At 46.3% G+C, this 19296-nt stretch overlaps 3 protein-coding genes and 1 long non-coding RNA gene across 5 annotated transcripts in view; 1 reads left to right on the top strand and 3 right to left on the bottom strand.

The window, feature by feature from the left end:
• The window catches only part of LOC100031982 (mucosal pentraxin-like), a 79259-nt gene extending 78857 nt beyond the window's left edge, over positions 1-402 (bottom strand). The window contains exon 1 of the mRNA XM_056814634.1: positions 316-402. Within this exon, the coding sequence (XP_056670612.1) occupies positions 316-402 (87 nt within the window). The remainder of the gene's footprint in view (positions 1-315) is intronic.
• A 4723-nt stretch (positions 403-5125) lies between these two features.
• Positions 5126-6718, top strand: LOC130457177 (uncharacterized). The gene is made up of 3 exons (XR_008916281.1): positions 5126-5344; positions 6253-6345; positions 6580-6718. It is a non-coding gene; the product is annotated as an uncharacterized LOC130457177 (long non-coding RNA).
• Positions 6677-9282, bottom strand: ACKR1 (atypical chemokine receptor 1 (Duffy blood group)). The gene is made up of 2 exons (XM_001379684.4): positions 8497-9282; positions 6677-7716 (listed from the first exon to the last, which is right to left on the bottom strand). The coding sequence occupies exons 1-2, from the start codon at positions 8515-8517 to the stop codon at positions 6823-6825; spliced, it is 915 nt and encodes a 304-aa protein (XP_001379721.2). The 5' UTR covers positions 8518-9282; the 3' UTR covers positions 6677-6822.
• A 1067-nt stretch (positions 9283-10349) lies between these two features.
• CADM3 (cell adhesion molecule 3) overlaps positions 10350-19296 on the bottom strand; it is a 43304-nt gene continuing 34357 nt past the window's right edge. For both annotated transcript variants that reach the window (XM_007481670.3, XM_056816184.1), the window contains exons 4-9: positions 18276-18413; positions 17819-17986; positions 17366-17456; positions 16269-16438; positions 13690-13815; positions 10350-12783 (exon numbers count right to left, since the gene is read on the bottom strand). In XM_007481670.3, the coding sequence (XP_007481732.1) occupies positions 12665-12783; positions 13690-13815; positions 16269-16438; positions 17366-17456; positions 17819-17986; positions 18276-18413 (812 nt within the window). In that variant the 3' untranslated portion in view covers positions 10350-12664. The remainder of the gene's footprint in view (positions 12784-13689; positions 13816-16268; positions 16439-17365; positions 17457-17818; positions 17987-18275; positions 18414-19296) is intronic.

Raw genomic sequence — 19296 nt, forward strand, 5'->3', positions numbered from 1 at the left:
CTACAGATCCCTAGTTTCTATAACTAGCTATCACATGATTGGATGCCATTCACCCTTCTGTTTACCCTCCTCTGAATATACTCCAGGTTATCTGTGTTCTTTCTAAAATACAGTGCCCAAAATGAACACAATCCTCATGGTATCCGAGTAGGAGAATGTACAACAGAGCTATTACCTGCTTATACCCGGAAGCTATGTTTGTACTCCTTTAGATTTCTCTATCATGCCCCAGAAAACTCTTCATCTAATATGATCTCTCCAGCCCTGGAACTCCCACCTCCAAATACCTTCTGCCTCTGGAGTCCTTCTACCTGCCAGGAGGATGAAGGACTCCTCCAAAAACCATTGACTGAGGAGGGCATCCAGGCTGGCCATTGCTTCATTTCCCATGCTGTACTTCATCATGTCATCACCCCTATTTATGTATTGTTTTTCTTGTTAGAAATAAGGTCCTTGAAGGTAGAAACTGTTTTTCTTTTTTGATCATATTTTTATCTCAGAACTTGGCCCTAGAAAGTACTTTAATAAATGCCTGCTGTCCTAAGATTATGTTCACTTTCTTTTTTTTTTTTTAATCCTTACCTTCCTTCAAAGTATCAGTTCTAAGACAGAAGAACAGTAAGGGCTAGGCAATTGAGGTTAAGTGCCTCGCCTGTGATCATATAGCTAGGGAGTGCCTGAGATCAGATATGAACCCAGGACCTCTTATCTCCAGGTCTGGCTCTCTATCCAGTGAGCCACCTAGCTGCCCTTCACATTAGTTTTCCAGCTGTAATAACAGTGGGCATTTGTATAGTACAACACAGTTAGCAAAGTGCTTTTCATACATTATCTCCTTTGACATAACTCTGAAAGGCAGCTACTACAGTTATAAATATCCCCATTTTACCAATGAGAAAACAGTCCCAGAGAAGTAACCTTCCCTTGGTCACATCGAGTCTTCATGATGCCAAGTCCATCTCACTTAGTCTCATAGTTTCTGGAGCATTATACTGCCCTTGGCTTTTATATCACAAAGTGGAGGCATTTGGGGCTGTCAGTCCTCAGGCATTGCTAGGTAAACTGCTATCTAGCTATACCTCTTCCCATTTTCTCTTCAGAAACTTAATTTTTCAAATCCATGTGTAAGCTATGACATTCATTAACATTAAATTTTATCTTATTTTATCTGCTAAGTCCAGAATGGTTGGGCCATCTCACAGCTCCTGTTAAGATCTTTTTTGAATCTTGAATCTGTCATCTAGTATGGTGTCTTAGGCCTCTGAGAAGATGAGAGATTATGAAAAATAAGATTGGTCTAAGCGAGTGGTTGAGGACTGAATGTTGCAGATACTGATGCTTGGACTCCCAGGGCATTCAAACATGCCCTAAATAAGAGTTGAGGGAGAGAAACTCTGTGGAAGGAAGAGAGAAGGCACTGATTGAAAGGCCAAGGCAAAGAGGGAGACCAGCACTTTTCAGGGATCTGACTCTGTGAACCTGATCAGGGAATGGAGCTGCCACATGCCGATGACAGAAGTCAGAACATGGTAGAATGAACGAGGAAATAAGAACTAGGAGTATGTTAAAACGAGAAATAGGCGGTCCTGTCTTGTTTGGCAAGAGGTAATTTTCTGTTATTTCTGATAAGTAGATTTGGGGCAGACGACAAAGTAGCTGACCCATGGGCCTGAAAAGCCAGATTCTCCCAAAAGACCATGAAGGTCTCAGGGCAAATGTAAAGGAACAAGTGTTTTTAAGTGTCCAATATCTGAACTGTGCTAAGCTCTTTATAAACACAATCTCATTTGACCTTCATAACAACCTGGGAGGTAGGTGCTGTGACTATCCCCATTTTAAAGTTGAGGAAGCTGAGGCAAACAGAGTTAAATGGTTTGCCCAGGGTCACACAGCTAGTAAGTATTGGACACCAGATTTGGGTTCATGTCTTCTTGATTCCAAGGGCAGTGCTTTATTCAATGTACATCAGGATTTATAGTTGTGTCCAGCCAGAGAAGATAGTCTTTTTAGAGAGTAATCCATATTGGAGACTGTCCTCCTGAGAATGGTGATATTTGCAAAAGTGGGTAGAACTTATAGCAGCTTTTAGAGCCTATAGAAGACCCTTCTCCATGACCTGGAACCCTAATGAAATTCCTTATGAGTCTTTCCCTCTTAGGCCATGAAGATAACCCAACCTAACCATTCTCTAGGCAACCTAAAGCCCAGGAAGCTAGCCCAAAATGCAGAACATTTTGAAAGTTTCTCCAGACTCAAAGTCAGTGGAACATAGATCAGAGGATTTGGAGATCATTTAAGTTCCTCATTTTACAAATCAGAAAATGGAGAGTATCAAGTTAAATAAGTAGAAACAACTTGTCAAAATCTCCCCAATCTCTCCTGCTTCATATCCCTGAATTAATGGATATGGGATCAGAGACTCTATATTTCTATAAAGCTAAGCTCAGAGAGACACCCAGAGGCAATATCCCTTGCCAGTTAGCCTCCATGATTCACCTTTTCAGTAGTTGTCTCTCCTAAATGCCCCTTGCTGTAGTTTCAACCTACTCCCTCTTTTCTTGTCAGTGGATCTGTGAAATAATCTAGCTTCCCTTTTCTACACAATGCCCTTTCAGAGACTTGGAACTATGACCCAAGGGGACTTAACTCTCCTCTTCAACACCCAAGCTTCTTTTCTCTAGATTCCCTTCTTTCCCTCCTTTAACATTTTCTCTTTGTCCATGTTTTTAAATGCTTTATCATGTCAGATTCTCTTTGGTCCCTTCTATGCCTTCCTCAGACCTCTGAGGGCTGTGAGACTGAGGGCAAACCCCAGAGCTCTCTTTGTTAAATGCTGTGCTTTTTAGACTGTGGGACAGGACCACCAGGGCATTCACCCACAGAGTCCATCCATTCTCCTACAGTCCCAAGACACTTTCTTCCCCAAATTCAGAAGACTGTGTTTTGACACTGGAGAGAGGTTCAAAAAGATAAGACACAGCCCCTGCCCCTGGGGATTTCCTGTTCTGATGGGGGAGCCAAGACATAAGAGTCCCAAACAAGTATAAACTCCTCATGCTAGCATAGAGGATACCAGTATTACATAACAATAAATTTGAGTGGAGTTAGTATGGGAGAATTTCATGGAAGAGGGTTTGAAGAGTTCCAGGGATTTGTAAATAAAAGAAATAGGGAAAGTTCTAGAGTCAGAAACCCCTAGGGGCATTGTGAGTTGTAATAAACTGAAAATCAAGAGTTGAGTAACAAGACTTGTTTCCTACTTCCTCTCTTGTTTGTACAACTCAGCTTAAAAACTGACCCTATATTTCCAGCCTGGACACAAAGACGCCAGATATGAGCAACTCTGGATATCAGCTGAAGAAGCTTTGCTAATCAAATTTCCCCAGGCTCTTGACTCCTTGACTTTTCCCCCACCAGCTTGCCAAGTATTTATATATATATAAAGATGAAGAACACCAAAGAGCATTTTCACTGAGCTGATGTCTCTCCCCCTACACACCTCCCAAATCACCTGGACTCTGACTAGAGATGGTTTGAAGGGACCTAGACTTGTTAATTAACCTAAACAGTCGCATTCCTCATTTGCAAGGTGCATTATTGTTAATTAAAACCCCAATTCTCTCGTTGTTGTGCCCAGACAGCGAGCTGGCTGTTGTCAGAATAATTAGATAGCGTGTGATGGTTTTAATGCAAATCCCTGGCAATTAGAGTTGGCAGTAGATTGGAATTGAAATCCCAGTAAAGTTCTCAATCAGGAGGATGCAGACAGTGGTGGTGGGAGGAGGGGGATTAGAAAGGAAGGTCTTGGACCAGGAAATGGGTAATAAAAGGGGAGAGAGAGACCAACAACCCATTTCCCAAATCCTTTCAGATAGCCCTTCAGGCCCTAATTAGATGTGGATTGAGGGAGGAAAAAAATTAATGGAAGAGGTGACCTTTGACCTATAATTTAAAGCTCCTCCTCCTCATCATCTGTACCTACATGGATATTGTACTCTATTGATTTGGTAATATAAGTAAAACACACATTCTTCACCTCTGACATATATTTGAAAATCTATGATAAATTCTAGAATGATTCTCTCATAGATGTCTTTCCTGGAAGGGGTGACAGCATAGTGACCCTCCCAGGAGCCCCCTTCTCTCAGTCCTAGGCTGCTCTTTCCCTGTTCTCATTTCTTTTGAGAAAATTTCCCTTTCATCACAAGTTCTCAGGATGACAGTGATCAGCTAAAGTCTCTCCAAACTCTAAGAATTCTTGTTCTTAAGGGCCCTAAAAAAGTGAACTCTTGCAATAATAATATGTTTGTATTCATGCTAGCACTTTAAATGCACTATCTCTTCTTTTGATCCTTTTAATAATCCTGAAAGGCAGATGTTATTAAATGACCTTATTTTACTGCTTTGGGAACTGAGGCTTTGAGGGGCTAAATGATTTGTATAGAATCATGCAGGTAGCAAGTATTCTAGGTGGATTTTAAAACCAGAAGGCCTTCCCAATTTCAAATCCAGTTGTTTATACCCCATCTGTCTCTAGGAGTGGTTGCAAGGGAGCAGAATGAAGTTTCAACAGTTGGGGGTGTGCTGTGGGCTGTATCAATAAATAGGGTCATGGTACTCTAGGGAAACCCTCAAGGAAATGATTGAGAATTACAGCAGGAGCAGTGGAGGCTGGGCAATAGCACACACTTCCTAAATCCCAGAGTAATTAATAATAGGAAAACACAATCCCATTAGCCATGTGTCTCCCCACCACCACCACCACCACCTCCAGTTTAACTAGGTCAGACTTTGAATCTGGCAAAATTCATTTTGAAATAAGAGGTCTACAAGAGCTGAGGAGATGCTGCAAGAAGGCAGATGAGATTGTTGGGTGGATAATAGTAAGGAAAGATGGAGAAACTGGGAAGGGATCAAAGGGAGCAAGGGGAGACAAATGTACTGATACATGGGGACATTGGGGACCTCTTCCCAGCTTGAGCCCCACCTGTCTCTCCCTCCTCTGAGTTATCCTCTCCCTGCCTCCCTCAGGTTTCAGAATGTCTCCCTTCCTTTGGCCAACTCAATCCCTCCCTTCGGTTTGTTAACAGCCAATCAGGGGGAAGTCTGGCTGTTGCTAAGCAACGGGAGGTGGGGGATTTGGAAACTACATAACTCCCTCTACTCCCACTCCAAACTCCCTGAACCTAGCATTCTCTAGTCCCACCTCTGCCCCAACCCCAGCTTAGAAACAGCCCATTTGGGAAGTGAAGGCAGATACCGCAGCACATCTGAGGAGAGGAGCACATCTGAGTCCAAGAAGCTATTGGGAAGAGAACTCCCTGGGCCCACAGCTTTCAGGCTTGTTAGTGTTCATTCAAAGGACACTTTGACTTTCTTCCATGGTGTCTATTGTGGTCCGAGGGGAGATTTATCTGGCTTACTAGTCTCTGGGTTCCATGGGACTGCTGCGATGGGGAGAGGATGTGGGGCTTGAAAATTTCTTGTTCTGGGTGTGTGTGTTGAGACAAGGCCAAGAGTCAAATAGGCCAAGAGTAATTGGTGAGAAGACTAGGATGTAGAAGAGTAGAAAACAAGAATAACTAATCTGTGAAGGTTGGGCCCAGAACTTGGGCCAGGGAAGGAAATTTAGACAGTTCCAGTTAGTGGGTGGATCATGCACTTGTCTCCACGAGGTCACATACCTTATAGTTTCCTCCTTGGGATCCTTCCAGCTTCTTCCGCCACCCCCATCCCCGCATCCCAATACCCATTATCCTTCCCAGAGAGGACAGATAAAGGAAACCAGAGAGGGGAAAATAAGTGAAATGGGATAAAGAGTGAATCATAACCCCTGACCCCACCTCCTAAGAACAGACTAAAGGAGGAAGGATAGGGAGGGGAAAGAGAAAATGAACTTGAGTAGAGGGGACCTAATAAGGAATTTTTCATGAACACACAAAAACATAATTTAGCACGTGTATATATACACAAAATACACATACAAAGATAGATTAATTTACACACACCCAGCCGAAACTAAAGGGTGACTGTATCAGAAAGGGAGGCATAATGGTTATCTTTAATGTGCCTTTCAGCTTTAAAAATTGCTGTGGACTATTAGTAGGAATGGGTTTTTTGCCTGGCAGTTCAGTGGGGCTAAGAATTGAACCAAAGAGGTCTGTAACTAAATCAGGAAGCCTTAAGGTAGAATCTATGCATTTGCTCTAGAACAAAGTACAGAGGTATCCTGACAGGAATTTTCTTTTTTAGGGTCCCTAATATCCCTTTCTTGATTCTGGGCAGAAAAACTGAGAAAGAAAGAAGAGGGAACTGAAAGGAGTAAAAAGAAGAATGTGAGAAACAGTTAAGTCCTGAGGTTCATTCCCACCATTTCTCCCAATTCTAGCTTCGGGGTCCCCAGTTACCTAGACCCTTCCTGTCTCACCTGTCAAACTGGTTCCCTTGAGAATTCTTCCCCCATTCTTCTTCTTAAGGTCCTAGATCTCAAGGGAACCTTCGGTGTCCATCTGTCCCACTTCTAGGGTAACCTTGTCGTTGAAAGCTCATATATGGTGACTCCTCTCCCCATATCCCTAGGAACACCTGATTGTTACCAGCTGGGGAGAGAGGTGTTGGTGGAAGTGCCTAAGGTGGGACAGGGCCCACCACCCTGGCCAAATAAGAAAACATCAGCTTCATAGCAGCACAGACTTTAATTTTAGTTGGCAGCAGAGAGAACTGAAACTTGCCTCTTAGGATGCCCAGATGCCAGGGTGAGCCTGGTAGGAGTAGGGAGGGGAGGGAAAGAGGGAAGGTCTAGGGTGGGTTGACTGTGGGGGTTCAAGTGGCACGGTGACAGAACAGTGCCAGCAGTAATGGAGTGGCTAGACAGTGCAATATCCCCAGGATCCTTGCAGACTGTAACAGGAAATCTAGGGTCTGCTGGGCAAAGCATGTATGCATTGACAAGTTTTCTGTCCTTACCAGGGCATCAAGCCCTATCATTATTGCATGGAGCCACCAGAAGAGAAACCAGACCCACAGGACATTAGCCCATGGTCCTGATCCTCTGCCTTTTACCCTCTGAATTGCCCATCCCTGAACTAGTCCCAGGGGCAAAATGAGGAAAATGACAATGCAGGCCACAATATGGATCCAGGGCCAAACCCACTCATCATTGCTGATTGGTAAGATGCAGAACCCAGAGACCACATCACTGGCCAGTGTGACAGGCAAGGCCATCAGCAGAGCAACACTCCACACAGCCAGTGAGAGTTTGAGGAGCCAGCTTTGGTTCAGTTCAGGACCCAGGCAGGAATATGCACACACCAGCAGAGCCTGGGCAAAAGCTGAGGCATACCAGAGTCCATGTGCCATGCAACAGACGACCGTGTCCAGGGCAGGGTTCCATCCTGGTGCCAGAATGGGCAAAACAATGCTGAAGAGGGTACTGCCTCCAGCCAGCTGTGCCAAGATGGTCCGGTCTGGGCACAAGTTCCAGCAGGCAAGGGGTTTGAGGAGGGCAAAGAGCAATATCCCACCACCTAGTATGCCTAAGGCACTGGTAATAGCAAAAAAGGGCAGTGAGGTGTCATCTAACAGGACACAGGAACGACAGGGAGCAGCCATGTTTAGGTCATCATCAGTATAGTTGTAAGTGTAATTCAACGACCAGTCGTAGTCTTCTGAACTACTGAAGGTCCAGTTTTCGGAGTTCTGAGGCCCGGATTCTGCCTGGGAAACATACCACAAGGGGCCACTCAGAGAATCCTTTCATTCCCTCCTCCCACCTATCCCACCACATAGAATGAGGAGCTGAGCAGGGGAGAGGGAGAAACAGGGATGAGGTAAGGGATGGGATTAGGAGAGTGAAAGATGGGGAGCTCAGGGGAAGGTGGCAAGAAAATAAGAAAAGGGGAAGAGAGACCAGTAAGAAAATGAGGGTCCATAATAGAGTTAAGAGGGAAGCATCAGTTCCAAGGTACTGGAATCTGTCAAATAGTGGAGAACTAGGAAGGAGTTCAATTCAAGATCTAGATAAAGAATAAGATGTTAATAAGGGATCCAGGGCTTTGAACCTGAGAAGAGTAGAAGAGGTAAAGGGATTCATCGGAAACTTGAACAATGTGGAATGATTGGGGTGAGGGGAAAGATGAGAATGAGTGTTTAAGGAATGAAAGGTGAGAAAGGAAGAAAATGAGGGATAATATGGGAAAGTATGAGAAGAGAAGGGAGTGAGGAGTAAGTGGTTGGGGAGGGAAAGATTAGAAAGGATAAAGGGAGGAGGTAAAGACTGAGATGGTATGAAAAGAGGATAAAAACTAAGGAGGGAAAAGTAAGCACTTTAAGAGGAAAGGGCTAATGAAGGAAGGAGGAGGAAGGAAGGGGAAAAGAAGCAAAAAAATGAGGAAGAAAAGAATGAGCCAAAATAAAGAGAGGAGAGATGGAAGTTAAAATTGAAGTGCAAGAAAAAATGGGATGAGGGGATCTTTGAATATTTGCCCACACACTCACCCGATGCAGACAGTTCCCCATGGTTCTAGGCTGAGCTCAGGGTGATCAGGGTGGGCCAGTTCAGAGCTGCCAGAGTTTGTGTCAGAACTCCCAAGATAAGAGCTATGGACTAATGAGACACTTCATGCCCCAGGGCAAGCCTTTAAGGTCCAGTTGGGAACGGGGTGGGGTCAGCAGAATAATCTTCAGGAAGTTGGCTTGGCTAGATCTTTACCTCTTGCCTGTTGGAAGCATGGTATTACATCTAGGGCTTCCTGCTTTGGAGCCAATATTGACTTGGCAAAGAAGCTGGGACTTTCCATGGGGAGAAGAGAGGGTGGGCAAGGAAAATATACAGAAACCAAAACCTTTGGGAAGTGAGGGTAGCTATCTATGTGTCTTCTGTCACTCCAGCTCTTTAAGGCTGGTTCTAGGAAACACCAGCGGGCACCAAGAATAAGAGAGGCTGTTAGTGGTTGGATGTGTGATCGAGCCAACAATAATGTATATGTGGAGTGTTTCTAGATACAAATTTGGGTATATAGCACAGTGCCTGTCCTGAGGCAGCTAGATATGAGTGTGCTTGTGTGGGTGAGTCCCTGTGTAGCAGTGTGAGTGGTATGTGCCACCAGAGGTAGGTGTCTGAGTGTGGCTCTTTCTGTCTGTGTTTGTTCAGTGTGTGAATGGGAAGGGATTGGGGGACGGGCGATGAGCCAGAAGGAAGCTACCCTCAGAGGCAATTTTCCATTTTTCTGGGAATCTCTGGGAAAACAGCAGTGACATGAAATGAGGGAACCTTTAGGGTTAGGACAACAGGTTGTAATTGGGAGGAGATTGGGTTCAGGGGGAGAACCTCCCTGGGGTTATAGAGTCTACTATGTAGTGACAGAACTTTTAATTGATGGGCAAATGGATAGACATGAGAAGATGCCATTCTTCCCTGTGGATCATCACCTCCTAATAAATGACTTTCCTTTTTGGTGGACCTGTTCAATCAATCCGGTGTCTTCTTATGGTCTTCATGTTTTTCTTTGTTTTGACTTTCTTGGCCAATTCTTACAACTAAGCAATATCTTTGGTCTCAAGGTTAGAAGGATCTGAAATATGAGCAGTCAGATTCCGTGATGTGGAAAGATGTTCACAGTGTACTGGGCTTTTGGCATGGCCTACTTAGGGCTGCTCCCTCTTGGGATGTCCATCTGAGTCAGAAAATAGTGGCGGTTGGATGACGAGATGAATTATGGGCAGGATATCTTATAGGAGAGTTAGTAGCATTGGGGGAGGTTTTTGTTTTTTTTAATAGTCTTTCTACCCAGTTATCCTAGAGATCACAGGATTATAGAAGTCAGCTCAAGGAGTTAAAGTTCATGCTGGGTAGTATAGTGGGTTAGTGTTGGACCTGAACTCAGGAAAATCTGGGTTTAAATTCAACCTCAGACACTTTGTAACATTTCGTTTCACCTCAGTTTTCTCCTTTGCAAAATAGGAGGATACTAATTCTTACCTCACAGGGTTGTTGTAAAGATCAAAGATTGGATCTGTAAAATTCTTTGCAAGTATTAAAGCCTTATTACTTATTATTATTAAATGTTAGTCATGCCACCCTCCCTAGAAAGGGTGTTTTTGGTCCCCTTTCAAAATCTCTCCAAGTATTCCTATGCTTGGAGATGGAGAGCCTCAGTCCTCATTTCTGCCCTCAAGCATAAAGGCCTGGGCAGACAAGAGAGGAAAGAAGCAGCATAGATTTCAGTTATTCTATTGCCCAGGGTGTTCTTGTCCTAAGCCCCTTCCTGCCCTGCCCTGCCCTGCCCTGCCCTCCCCTCCCCTCCCCACCGCCTATCTGGGCAGTGTGAGCAAGACATGAAGCATCCCAGTGACACGGATAATCCAGATATATTGAGGAGTAGCCCCTCTGAGATTAGCACAGGAGAATTAGAAAGGTTATAAAGATACACGATCCCCTCCCATCCCGGCCCCATCCCTCCCGCCTCCCTGGACAGACACACACAGCACGACAGGCCCCCCTCCCCGGCCCCCCCGTACAAATATGGCTTCTGTGTATATGGACAGAGTGGTTCAGCTCGAAAGAGTTAGAGTTGTTTGTCCCGAAAGGGGATGGCCGGGATGGAGAGCCCGGCGGGGCCCTTTCAGTTGGAGGGGGATTGGGCCCCTGGTCTGGGCGTGGGGCTGCCTGCTGTGCCCGGCGTTTGGAAGATTCAGAAGGGCGGTACCTGAACTGAAGGGAGACTACACTTTGGCAGGGAGGGAGAGAGGTGGGTTCCCTTGCCAGGTTGCAAATGCCCCTCCTCCCCACCATTCTTACTGGGGCTGCTGGCATAGGCTGGGAGAGGAGTGAGGGGAGTGCCAGAAGGAGTCCTGGGCCCGAGTTGGGGGCAGGCCAGGAGCCCTAAAGCAGCGGGGCTGAGCAGGGTGGGATGGGGAGGGGGTAGTGAGCAGGCCTCGTCTCCATAGCAACCAGCTCAGGACCAAGGAGGCAAAATGGATGAGGAGAAGAAAGGGCGGGGATGCAAAGACAGGAGATCTCACCCCCCCTCCCAACCCTTCACCCCACTGAGCTGAGTGGGGTGGGGGTTGGGAGGCGAGGAAGTGAGGGGATTGGAAGTTAGGATCCAGGAGAGGCCTGGGGTGTGCATAGACTTAGTGGCAGGGGAGGGGAGCTTGAGGGAGAGTGTGAGTGTGTGTGTGTGTGTGTGTGTGTCCTCAGTGGGGAGGTCAGGGCAGATGCTGAGCAGAGACCCACCCTGAGATTCCTCTCTTGGAGGCAGATGGGCACTGGGGGGGTAACATGGTTAAGAATAGGACCGGGTATCCTCCCTGGGTGAGGTATGTACCCTAATCTCCCAAAGCCCTTCTGTATACCTTCCCACAGTCACCACCTACCCATGGGCCTCCCCGAGGATTTTTGTCCTGGGGTTTTGGGCAGGGAACACCTTCATGCAGTTAAGATCCTTCTAGTTTTTTTGTTTGCAAATGTTATATCTGTCAGTCTGCTGGGGGCAAGGGGCTTTGGCACTGGATGGCATAGGAGGGGACTGGCTGGTTTGTAAAGCCTTGGAAGGGGTTGCCATGCAACAGTTCAATGCCCAGGAGGGGAGGCTGGGCCTGTCCTTAGAGAGCAGGCTGGGTTGGGGCCCCAGGGCAATTCCTCTCCCACTGCTGACATTAAAGAAAGGAGACAGTATGGCCTTGTTGTCCTTTCCTGGCCCACTCTATTCCCTTCTCCCTGTCATGCCCTGATCCCCTGACTGTGCTGCTTCTGATGGGAGGGGAGGGATGGGGGATGCAGTATTATATAAATTTTAGAAGCATGTGTGTATGTTGGGTGGGGGGTGACAAGTCAGCCTCTGCCTCTCTTTCACTCTAGACTGCCTCCTTTCTGCCTTGGTTTCCAGCTCAGTGTGAAGCACTGCAGCCCAGCCTCCATGCCTGGTCCTCTGCTCTAGGCTCTGCACCTCATCTCCCACCGGTTTCCTTCCCTGTGAGTGGGGTGTGGGAGAAGCTGCTCCAAGATCAAGTGGAAAGGCTGGCCTCTCTGGAGCCAGGACAACTATGCCCTGAGACCCAAAGCTCCCAGAGTCCTCTGCTTTTTCACACCTACCCAGCTCGTGCCTAGCTCTCTGAGGAAAGAAATACCCTGGTCTGGGGCCCAAGACAGCATGCCCTGACCCATTCCTGGAGATGATGTGGTTCCTGCCGAATTCGACTGGGAAAATTGCTCTGCTCTAGGGAATGGACAGTCCTCTGGAGTGGACCAATCCCTATCTCTCCTTTCTTCAGACCCCTCTGGTCTTAGCTCCTTTGCTTTTCCTCGCCTAACCCTTCAGTTTCTGCTGTCCCCCACCCAAAGGGCCCCTGCCCCCTCCAGCCTGGACACGGATTTGATTCTGGGATTGTGAAAAATAAAAAATAAACCCAAACGCAGAGAAGCCACAGAAAGGGCCGAGGGCAACCCTCTCTTCCCCTCCCGCCCCCCCCCTCCCCATTCCAAACCGAGTACAAAACCTCGCCCAAAGCAGACATTCTGTACAGGGGGGCGGGTTGGGCTGGGGAGCAAGCGGGAGGGGGCGGCCCTGGGGTCGCTCTGTACAAGTCCGGGTTGGTGCCTCGGCCCCGGCAGGCCCTAGGGTGGGCCCCCCCCGGGGGGGCCGTAACAGATGGGCAGACACCCCTAGATGAAGTACTCCTTCTTGTCGTCCCCGCCTGACTGCCCACCCTCTGCATTGATGATGGCTGTGTCAGCGTCTGGTGCATCATCTGAGCCTTTGGCCTCGTGTGTCAGGTACGTGCCTAGATGGAGACAAGGATTTCCCCTCAGATGTAGTCCCTCCATCTCTGCCATTCTCCCCCCACCCCATTTCCCTCCACCATGAGCTACAGAATTCCTCCTCCCCCTTCAGCTCCCCCTGTATTCCCTGCCCAGGCTTTCCTAGCTATGTTGACCTCTTGCCTTTGGGGTCTCTGATGCTTGGAGCATACATGGATGGAAAGAGTCCCACTTGGGGCTATGGTGGCCTAATTGTGCTCATTGGTAGAGTTAAGTTTCCATGGGCACCAGGACTGATATTCAGTCTGTCTCTAGAATCAAACTACTGGTTGGAGGTAACATTTGGCAAAGATGGAGAGAAACTGAGGGAAAAAAATGAAAAACAAGCTAAGGATATTGATTCAGGGGGGAGAGAGAGAGAGAGAGACAGAGAGAGACAGAGAGAGACACAGAGAGACAGAGAGAGAGAGAGAGAGAGAGAGAGAGAGAGAGAGAGAGAGAGAGAGAGAGAGAGAGATGGCTGCAAGATGACTAGAGATAAAAAGGGAAAGATAGAGTCAGAGACAGAAAAGGGGAAAGGAAAAGAGAGCCAGGAATGGGAGAATATGAAAGGATCTGGGATAGGAACGAAAAAAAAAAAAACATAGGGAGCTGGTGGCTGACTTTGTATAGTAGAACCCTAAAAGTAAGAAAAGCATGGGAACAGCAGCTGGCTGAGTGGGCAGGTTTTGTTTTATTTGGATGATCATCGCCAAATTATCAGACTCTATTCTAGGGTTGGCAGGGACAGTGTTGGCAGTGGACAGCTCTTCCTTTTTTCAAAGTCATGGAGGTCCAGTAGCCTCGAGTAGTCCTCCCTCCATGTCTATCCTCTGACCTGGCTTAACCCCTCTCCCTTTGGCTCTTTTAGGTCTGTTCTACCCCCTAACCTTTGTGCCGGATCAGGTAGTGGCCCAGAATGATGAGCAGAATGAGCAGCAGGAAGACGATGAAGGCCACAATGCCCCCAATGACAGCATGGTAGGTGCTGGAAGTTGAGATCACTGGGCTGTGGTCTGAGGGTGGGAGATACAGTAGAGTAAAACCTCACTAATGCCCTCAATGATCCCTATGACACTTCTGAGATAGGCATGATGAGGCAGAGACATGGGTCAGGATTTATATTAGGGGATGAGGGACAATATGTTTGCAGTCTGCAAATACACATTTTCTTCTAATATGCATTGTGTTAGGGTCCAGAATACTGAGTCCTGACTTTGATTAAAGGTCCTGGCTTTGACCATTGCTTTCTTTCTTTCATTTTTTTACTGCTATGTTCCCAGGATTTTTCATCTCTGATTCTTGCTGCCCTTGATTATCCTTCTCAAATCTAGGCTGATTCTTCTAGATAACTTATCCTAGCAAAGTGATGTGGAAGGAAGAAAAGAGCCATGGGGGAAAATAGTGGAAAAAGGGAAGAGGCACTAGGCCTTCCATAGGCCTCCATAGGGAGGCTGCTGGAACTCTGAGACAGGACAGTCTTAAAATCTTGCTCCAGTATGACTAAAATTGAAGACCCATGACTCCACAAATACCCCTTGACCAGCCGAAGGATTTGGGGAGGGTAGTGAGGCAGTCAAACAATAGCTAGTTTCTTTCTGGGGATAGGATTTGCTTTGAAAACATGAGGGACAGGTCTTCAGGGCACAAGCTTTGGGAGTAATTAGCAGAGATGGCACCATCCCTGAAAGAGCCACAGATAAAGTATCCAGACCCAAAACCTAGATAGGTATGATGTTCCCCCAAATTGGATGTAATCAGTAGTAAATTTAGTATCACTTCCAGTCTGGCTGAGCCAAGATTTTTAATTTCTTGCCCATCAGTGTATCCTGGAAAGATAAAATATCTATATTCTGTCTCTCAACCCTCTGTCAATGAAAAAAGACTGGGGGGCTTCCTGTAGTATAATTTGTAGGAAATAGACCAACATTGGACTCTATGGAGTCCATGCCCTGATGCTTGTCTCCCAGGGTGGATGCTTTGGGGCCATAGTAATCAGATAAGAAGTATTACTGGTTGAAATCTTCTCAGATTTCCATGGAGCCAATGGAGGTAGCAATTATCTTTCGGAATCAAAACTTCCTATGCCTAGAAAGGGTCTCAGAAGTCAGTCACTCTCCTGTTTCCAGAAAGGACTCAGACTAATTCAATTCCACAGACAGAATAGTCTCTACAGTAATGATATTCAGAAAAGGTAAAGAGATAGCCCATTTCACCACCAGGCTTCAGTGTAGTTGATGAGGCAGATTAAGTCAAACAAGATTCATCTTGGTACTGGGACAGTTCATGGGAACTGAGGGTGGATGGGGGAGGCTATCCTCATGGACACAGTCACTTTGGAGAGATGACTTCTAAAGGCCTGTCTGAGTTGTTCTAAAGGCCTGTCTGAGTTGAACGAGAAAATACTTCCTGGGCAGAGATCTTACTGGATCTCAGCATGTTTTCCTGTTTCTTTGGGATTATCCAGTAGGCTTATCAGTAATGCTGTTTTGCGATTGAGCTGGCTCAGGGAGACTAGAAATCTTGGTACTTAATGAGTAGACATAGACTCCAGAATTCAAAACTCAGAAAAAATCAGTGAATAATTCTCAGATCCTCTTACAAATTGTTCAGATGAGGTTGCCTCTGTTACCCCGAGACCACCCTAGGTCCTAATACTCTTTGTCTCCAGTCTCCTTTTCCTTGGGACTTCATCTACTGAAGATGACTGGACCAAGCTACTTGGCTGGGCTCCATTGACATTTGGATTTGCCAGAGAAGGGAAAGTTATACAGATCTGCAGCCTCTGGCAACTCTCCTGCTTAGAGATACTCTCTTAACAGGAGGTCTGTTAACCTCCCTGAGGCTTGACCTTTGGGTCATAGCTTTAAATGAGAACCTTTGGGAAAGAGGAGGTGCCTTTCTAGGAAAAGATATGAATTCTCAGAAGTCACTTTGTGCTTTCACATTGTGACTGCTCGTCTCTTGCTTGGACCCAATGTTGTTTAAAGACCACAGGGAAGGGAAAAGACCATGATGCATTCCCAAACCCCCACTCCCAAGCCTAGTAACTTGACTGACTAGAGGGAACAAGCTTCTGGAATGAGAAGGGCAGCTGTCACTGACTAGACCTAGAGAGGTTCATCTATAGGATTGTTGCTATTCTTTTCAAGGACCAGGATTGGATGAGAGTGAAGATGGTGCCACTTGAACCAAAACTGTTGGAGGCAATAGCTACTGTCCATTCCAACAGGCAGATGAGAGGCACATTCAGCTCTTTTACTCTTCTCTTTTATTCCCCACTCTTGAGTGGACCTGAAGCTCAAGCCCTCAGCACTCTCAGAGCCTGCCTGAACTCTTCTGTATTTCTTTCAAAGTCCTATTATTCTCATGACTAAGGGGAGCTAGAGAGGTGAGTCAGAAGGACAGAAGAAGGATAGGACCAGTTGGGAAAATCAGTTGAGAATAGGGGTTAGGTGGGGTGGCTCACCACTGACATCCAAGGTGTAGTAGGCTATGTGGCTGCCCATGTTGTTTGAGGCTGTACATCGGTAGGTGCCGCTGTCACTCTTGTTGAGAAATGGAAAGATCAGGGCACTCTCATGGGTCATCAGCAGTGGCGGTTCGATGCCTGTCTTCACCCACTCGTACTGCTGGGGGCTGTGGAGGCAGAGAGATCAGAGGGCTGCAGGGAAGAGGAGGTTGAGGAGCTGTAGAAATAAAAGCCTGGGAGCAGGGGGAAGTCAAGTAGTTATAGAAAAGGGGGTCAAGACACTTTGGCGAGATTGGAGGCATGGCAGGGGAGAGGGAGGTAACAAACATAGCTTAAGTGTTTATTATGTGCCAGGCATTATGCTAAGTGTTTTGCGAATAATATCTTACTTGATTTTTAAAACAGCCCTTGGAGGAAGGTAAGCATGGCAGCTTTCAGAGTCTGTGATAGCAGACAGGGCTCTGAAAGCTGCCTAGAGATAAGGAGGCAGGAGCTGTGTGAGGAGAAAAGCATTCCTCCTGAAGGAGGTTTCTTACATATACACTCTAGGGTCAGGGAGAGATGACATTTTTATCATTTTCCTCACAGGTAGGTTTGTGAGCAAAGTGCGTCCCAATCTCAAAGCACTCTTACGTATTTAGACGAGAATTATTATTATTATAATTAGCTTTAAAAGACATAATGGAGATAAGTGCCTCCTAAGAGCATCAGAAGCTAAAACAAAAATATAACTTTTGCTCTGATGCTATCTTCCTTGTAGGCAAAACATGGAGGATGAAGGGATTTGTTGAGCAAGACCAGAGAAATTGGTAGCAGAAAAATATAGCTTTTGCTCTGATGCTGTCTTCCTTGTAGGCACAACATGGAGGATGAAGGGATTTGTGGAGCAAGACCAGAGAAATTGGTAGCAGAAAAATATAGCTTTTGCTCTGATGCTGTCTTCCTTGAAGACAAAACATGGAGGATGAAGGGACTTGTTGAGCAAGACCAGAGAAATTGGTAGACTAGGGAAGCATTGCTGATGAGGCCTGAATGTCAGGGTAAATTTGAGGAATAAGGTAGGGGCTGAGGGGACAGGTACTGGTTCTTCTTACACAGGATTGCCGTGACCTTCACATTGTAGCATCAACTTCTCGCCTTCTCGGGGGTGTTGGGGATATGGCCTAATCATTGCTGTTGGTGTGTCTGTAGAAACACAACCTAGGTCAGCCCAGAATTCCACAAATTCTTTCTGAGATTCACCTCCAACCCCTCCCCAAATTTCCTTTGACATCTTGGTACCCCTAGAAATTTTCACTTTAGAATGCCTCATGAGCCTGGGTGAGTCCTGGCTACCTGTTATTACATTCTCTACTCCACCTAAATCGTCTGTACTGCCCCCCCCCCATTTCTGGCCCTGACCCCCAACCTTTTGCCCTTGCCCTTATCCACTTTTCCATTGCTTGTGCCCTTGGCATTGCTGCCTGACCCTCTCCTCAATTTCACTCCTGCCTCTCTCTGGGTCTTAAATGGGATCCCTGCTCCATCTTCCCAAACCCAGGACGTACAGAGGACTTCGATCCTCTGAGAGGTGGACCTGTCCATGTCCTGCAGAGACTTATGCTTTACGGAGCATGTAACGTCAACTCCATCATCCTCCCGGAACACCTGGAATTCCACGGAACTGCTCACTGTGAACGTTTTATTGACATCCTCCTGAACCATGAGTGGCTTCCCTATAGTATGCAAAGTGCACATAGATAAATGCATTCACACGAGACAGAGTGAGCTGCAACATTCACTCACACGCTACATACAGAAATGCTTGAAGTTGTGAAGTCTCAAGCCTCTGAGGAATTTTAATAGATTCAGACTTAGCCGATATACACATCATTCTATACCTCTGTGCGCATGCATGCAAAATATTTTATTCCTTTCTTCCTATTTAAAACAGGATTATCATCGCCCATATACATATACACCCTTACATGCATCCATACTAATATATAAGGGAGGATAACTCACCCTTGAGCTCCTGATCACCCTTCCTCCAGCTGATCTCTGCAGCAGGTTTGCTTCCTTTCGACAGACACGTAAGGTGGGCTTTCCCCTTCTCCGGGATTGCAGACACATAGCCAGTGATTTGGGGCTTCTGTGGGATTCCTGCCATAGATTGGTGGGGGTATGGCCAGGATAGGAAGGAGAGGCACTATGAGTCTAGTTCTAGCCCTGTCACTCCCTGTCTCTAGGGATCTTCCTACTGAAAGATAATGTGGTATCATGGAAAGACTGATGAACTAGGAGTCACGAGACCCAATGTTGCCTCTGATTGTGTGAGACTCTGAGCAAGTCCTTTCCCCACACCTTCTAATAATATTCTGCTTCTTGAATTCTCGAATCCAAGAGAGTCTTGGAGAAGCAATCTCACACATGGGCCCAAGCAATCCTTCTCTGAAACCCAAATTATAAATACCAACATGACAGGAATACTATTTACCAGAAGAGTCAGACACATAACCTAGTTATCATATAAGGGAAAGCCAAGGGTGGAGGGATCAAGAAAGTTTGGGAGCCTGCCAGTGTGGCCCAGAGGGAGGCATGACTCCACAGAATTCTTCTCTTTGAATAATACAGGTTCTTTTCCCCAAAACACTGACATGAATTTCTTACTAGAAAGAATAATGTGTATAAGCTGGGAACTGAATAATCCATCTCTAACAGAATAGCTCCTAAGGGATGAGAAATATGGATTTTTTTTCTAGCCCCAGTTCCGTGAGGAACTAGCTGTGTGTCCTTGGGCAAGTAGCGTGACTTTCCTGCGTCCAATTTCCTCATCTAAAAATGAAAGAGGTTGTGCTAGATAATTTCTAAAAAATGTATATCATTCAAATCTATGACTCCTGAGTAAAGGTTAGGCCTTCCTACATCTTCTCGTGTTTCTCAAATGGACTGTTCTGGTAGCAGAAAATGGAGTTGGCCCAAGGGAAACTTGGAAAGTATTTCTCTACTGAAAAGTGACATTGCCATTGCCAACACTGAGTCGGCA

This window comes from Monodelphis domestica, chromosome 2 (genome assembly GCF_027887165.1).
Source record: "Monodelphis domestica isolate mMonDom1 chromosome 2, mMonDom1.pri, whole genome shotgun sequence".
Lineage (NCBI taxonomy): Eukaryota > Metazoa > Chordata > Mammalia > Didelphimorphia > Didelphidae > Monodelphis > Monodelphis domestica.

Bases quoted from the DNA above. Each gene is read 5' to 3' on its own strand.
- ACKR1 (XM_001379684.4), bottom strand. From the start codon at position 8,517: ATGGGGAACTGTCTGCATCGG. The intron at 7,717-8,496 runs GTGAGTGTGTGG...TATGTTTCCCAG, and splicing joins TGGGGAACTGTCTGCATCGG to GCAGAATCCGGGCCTCAGAA.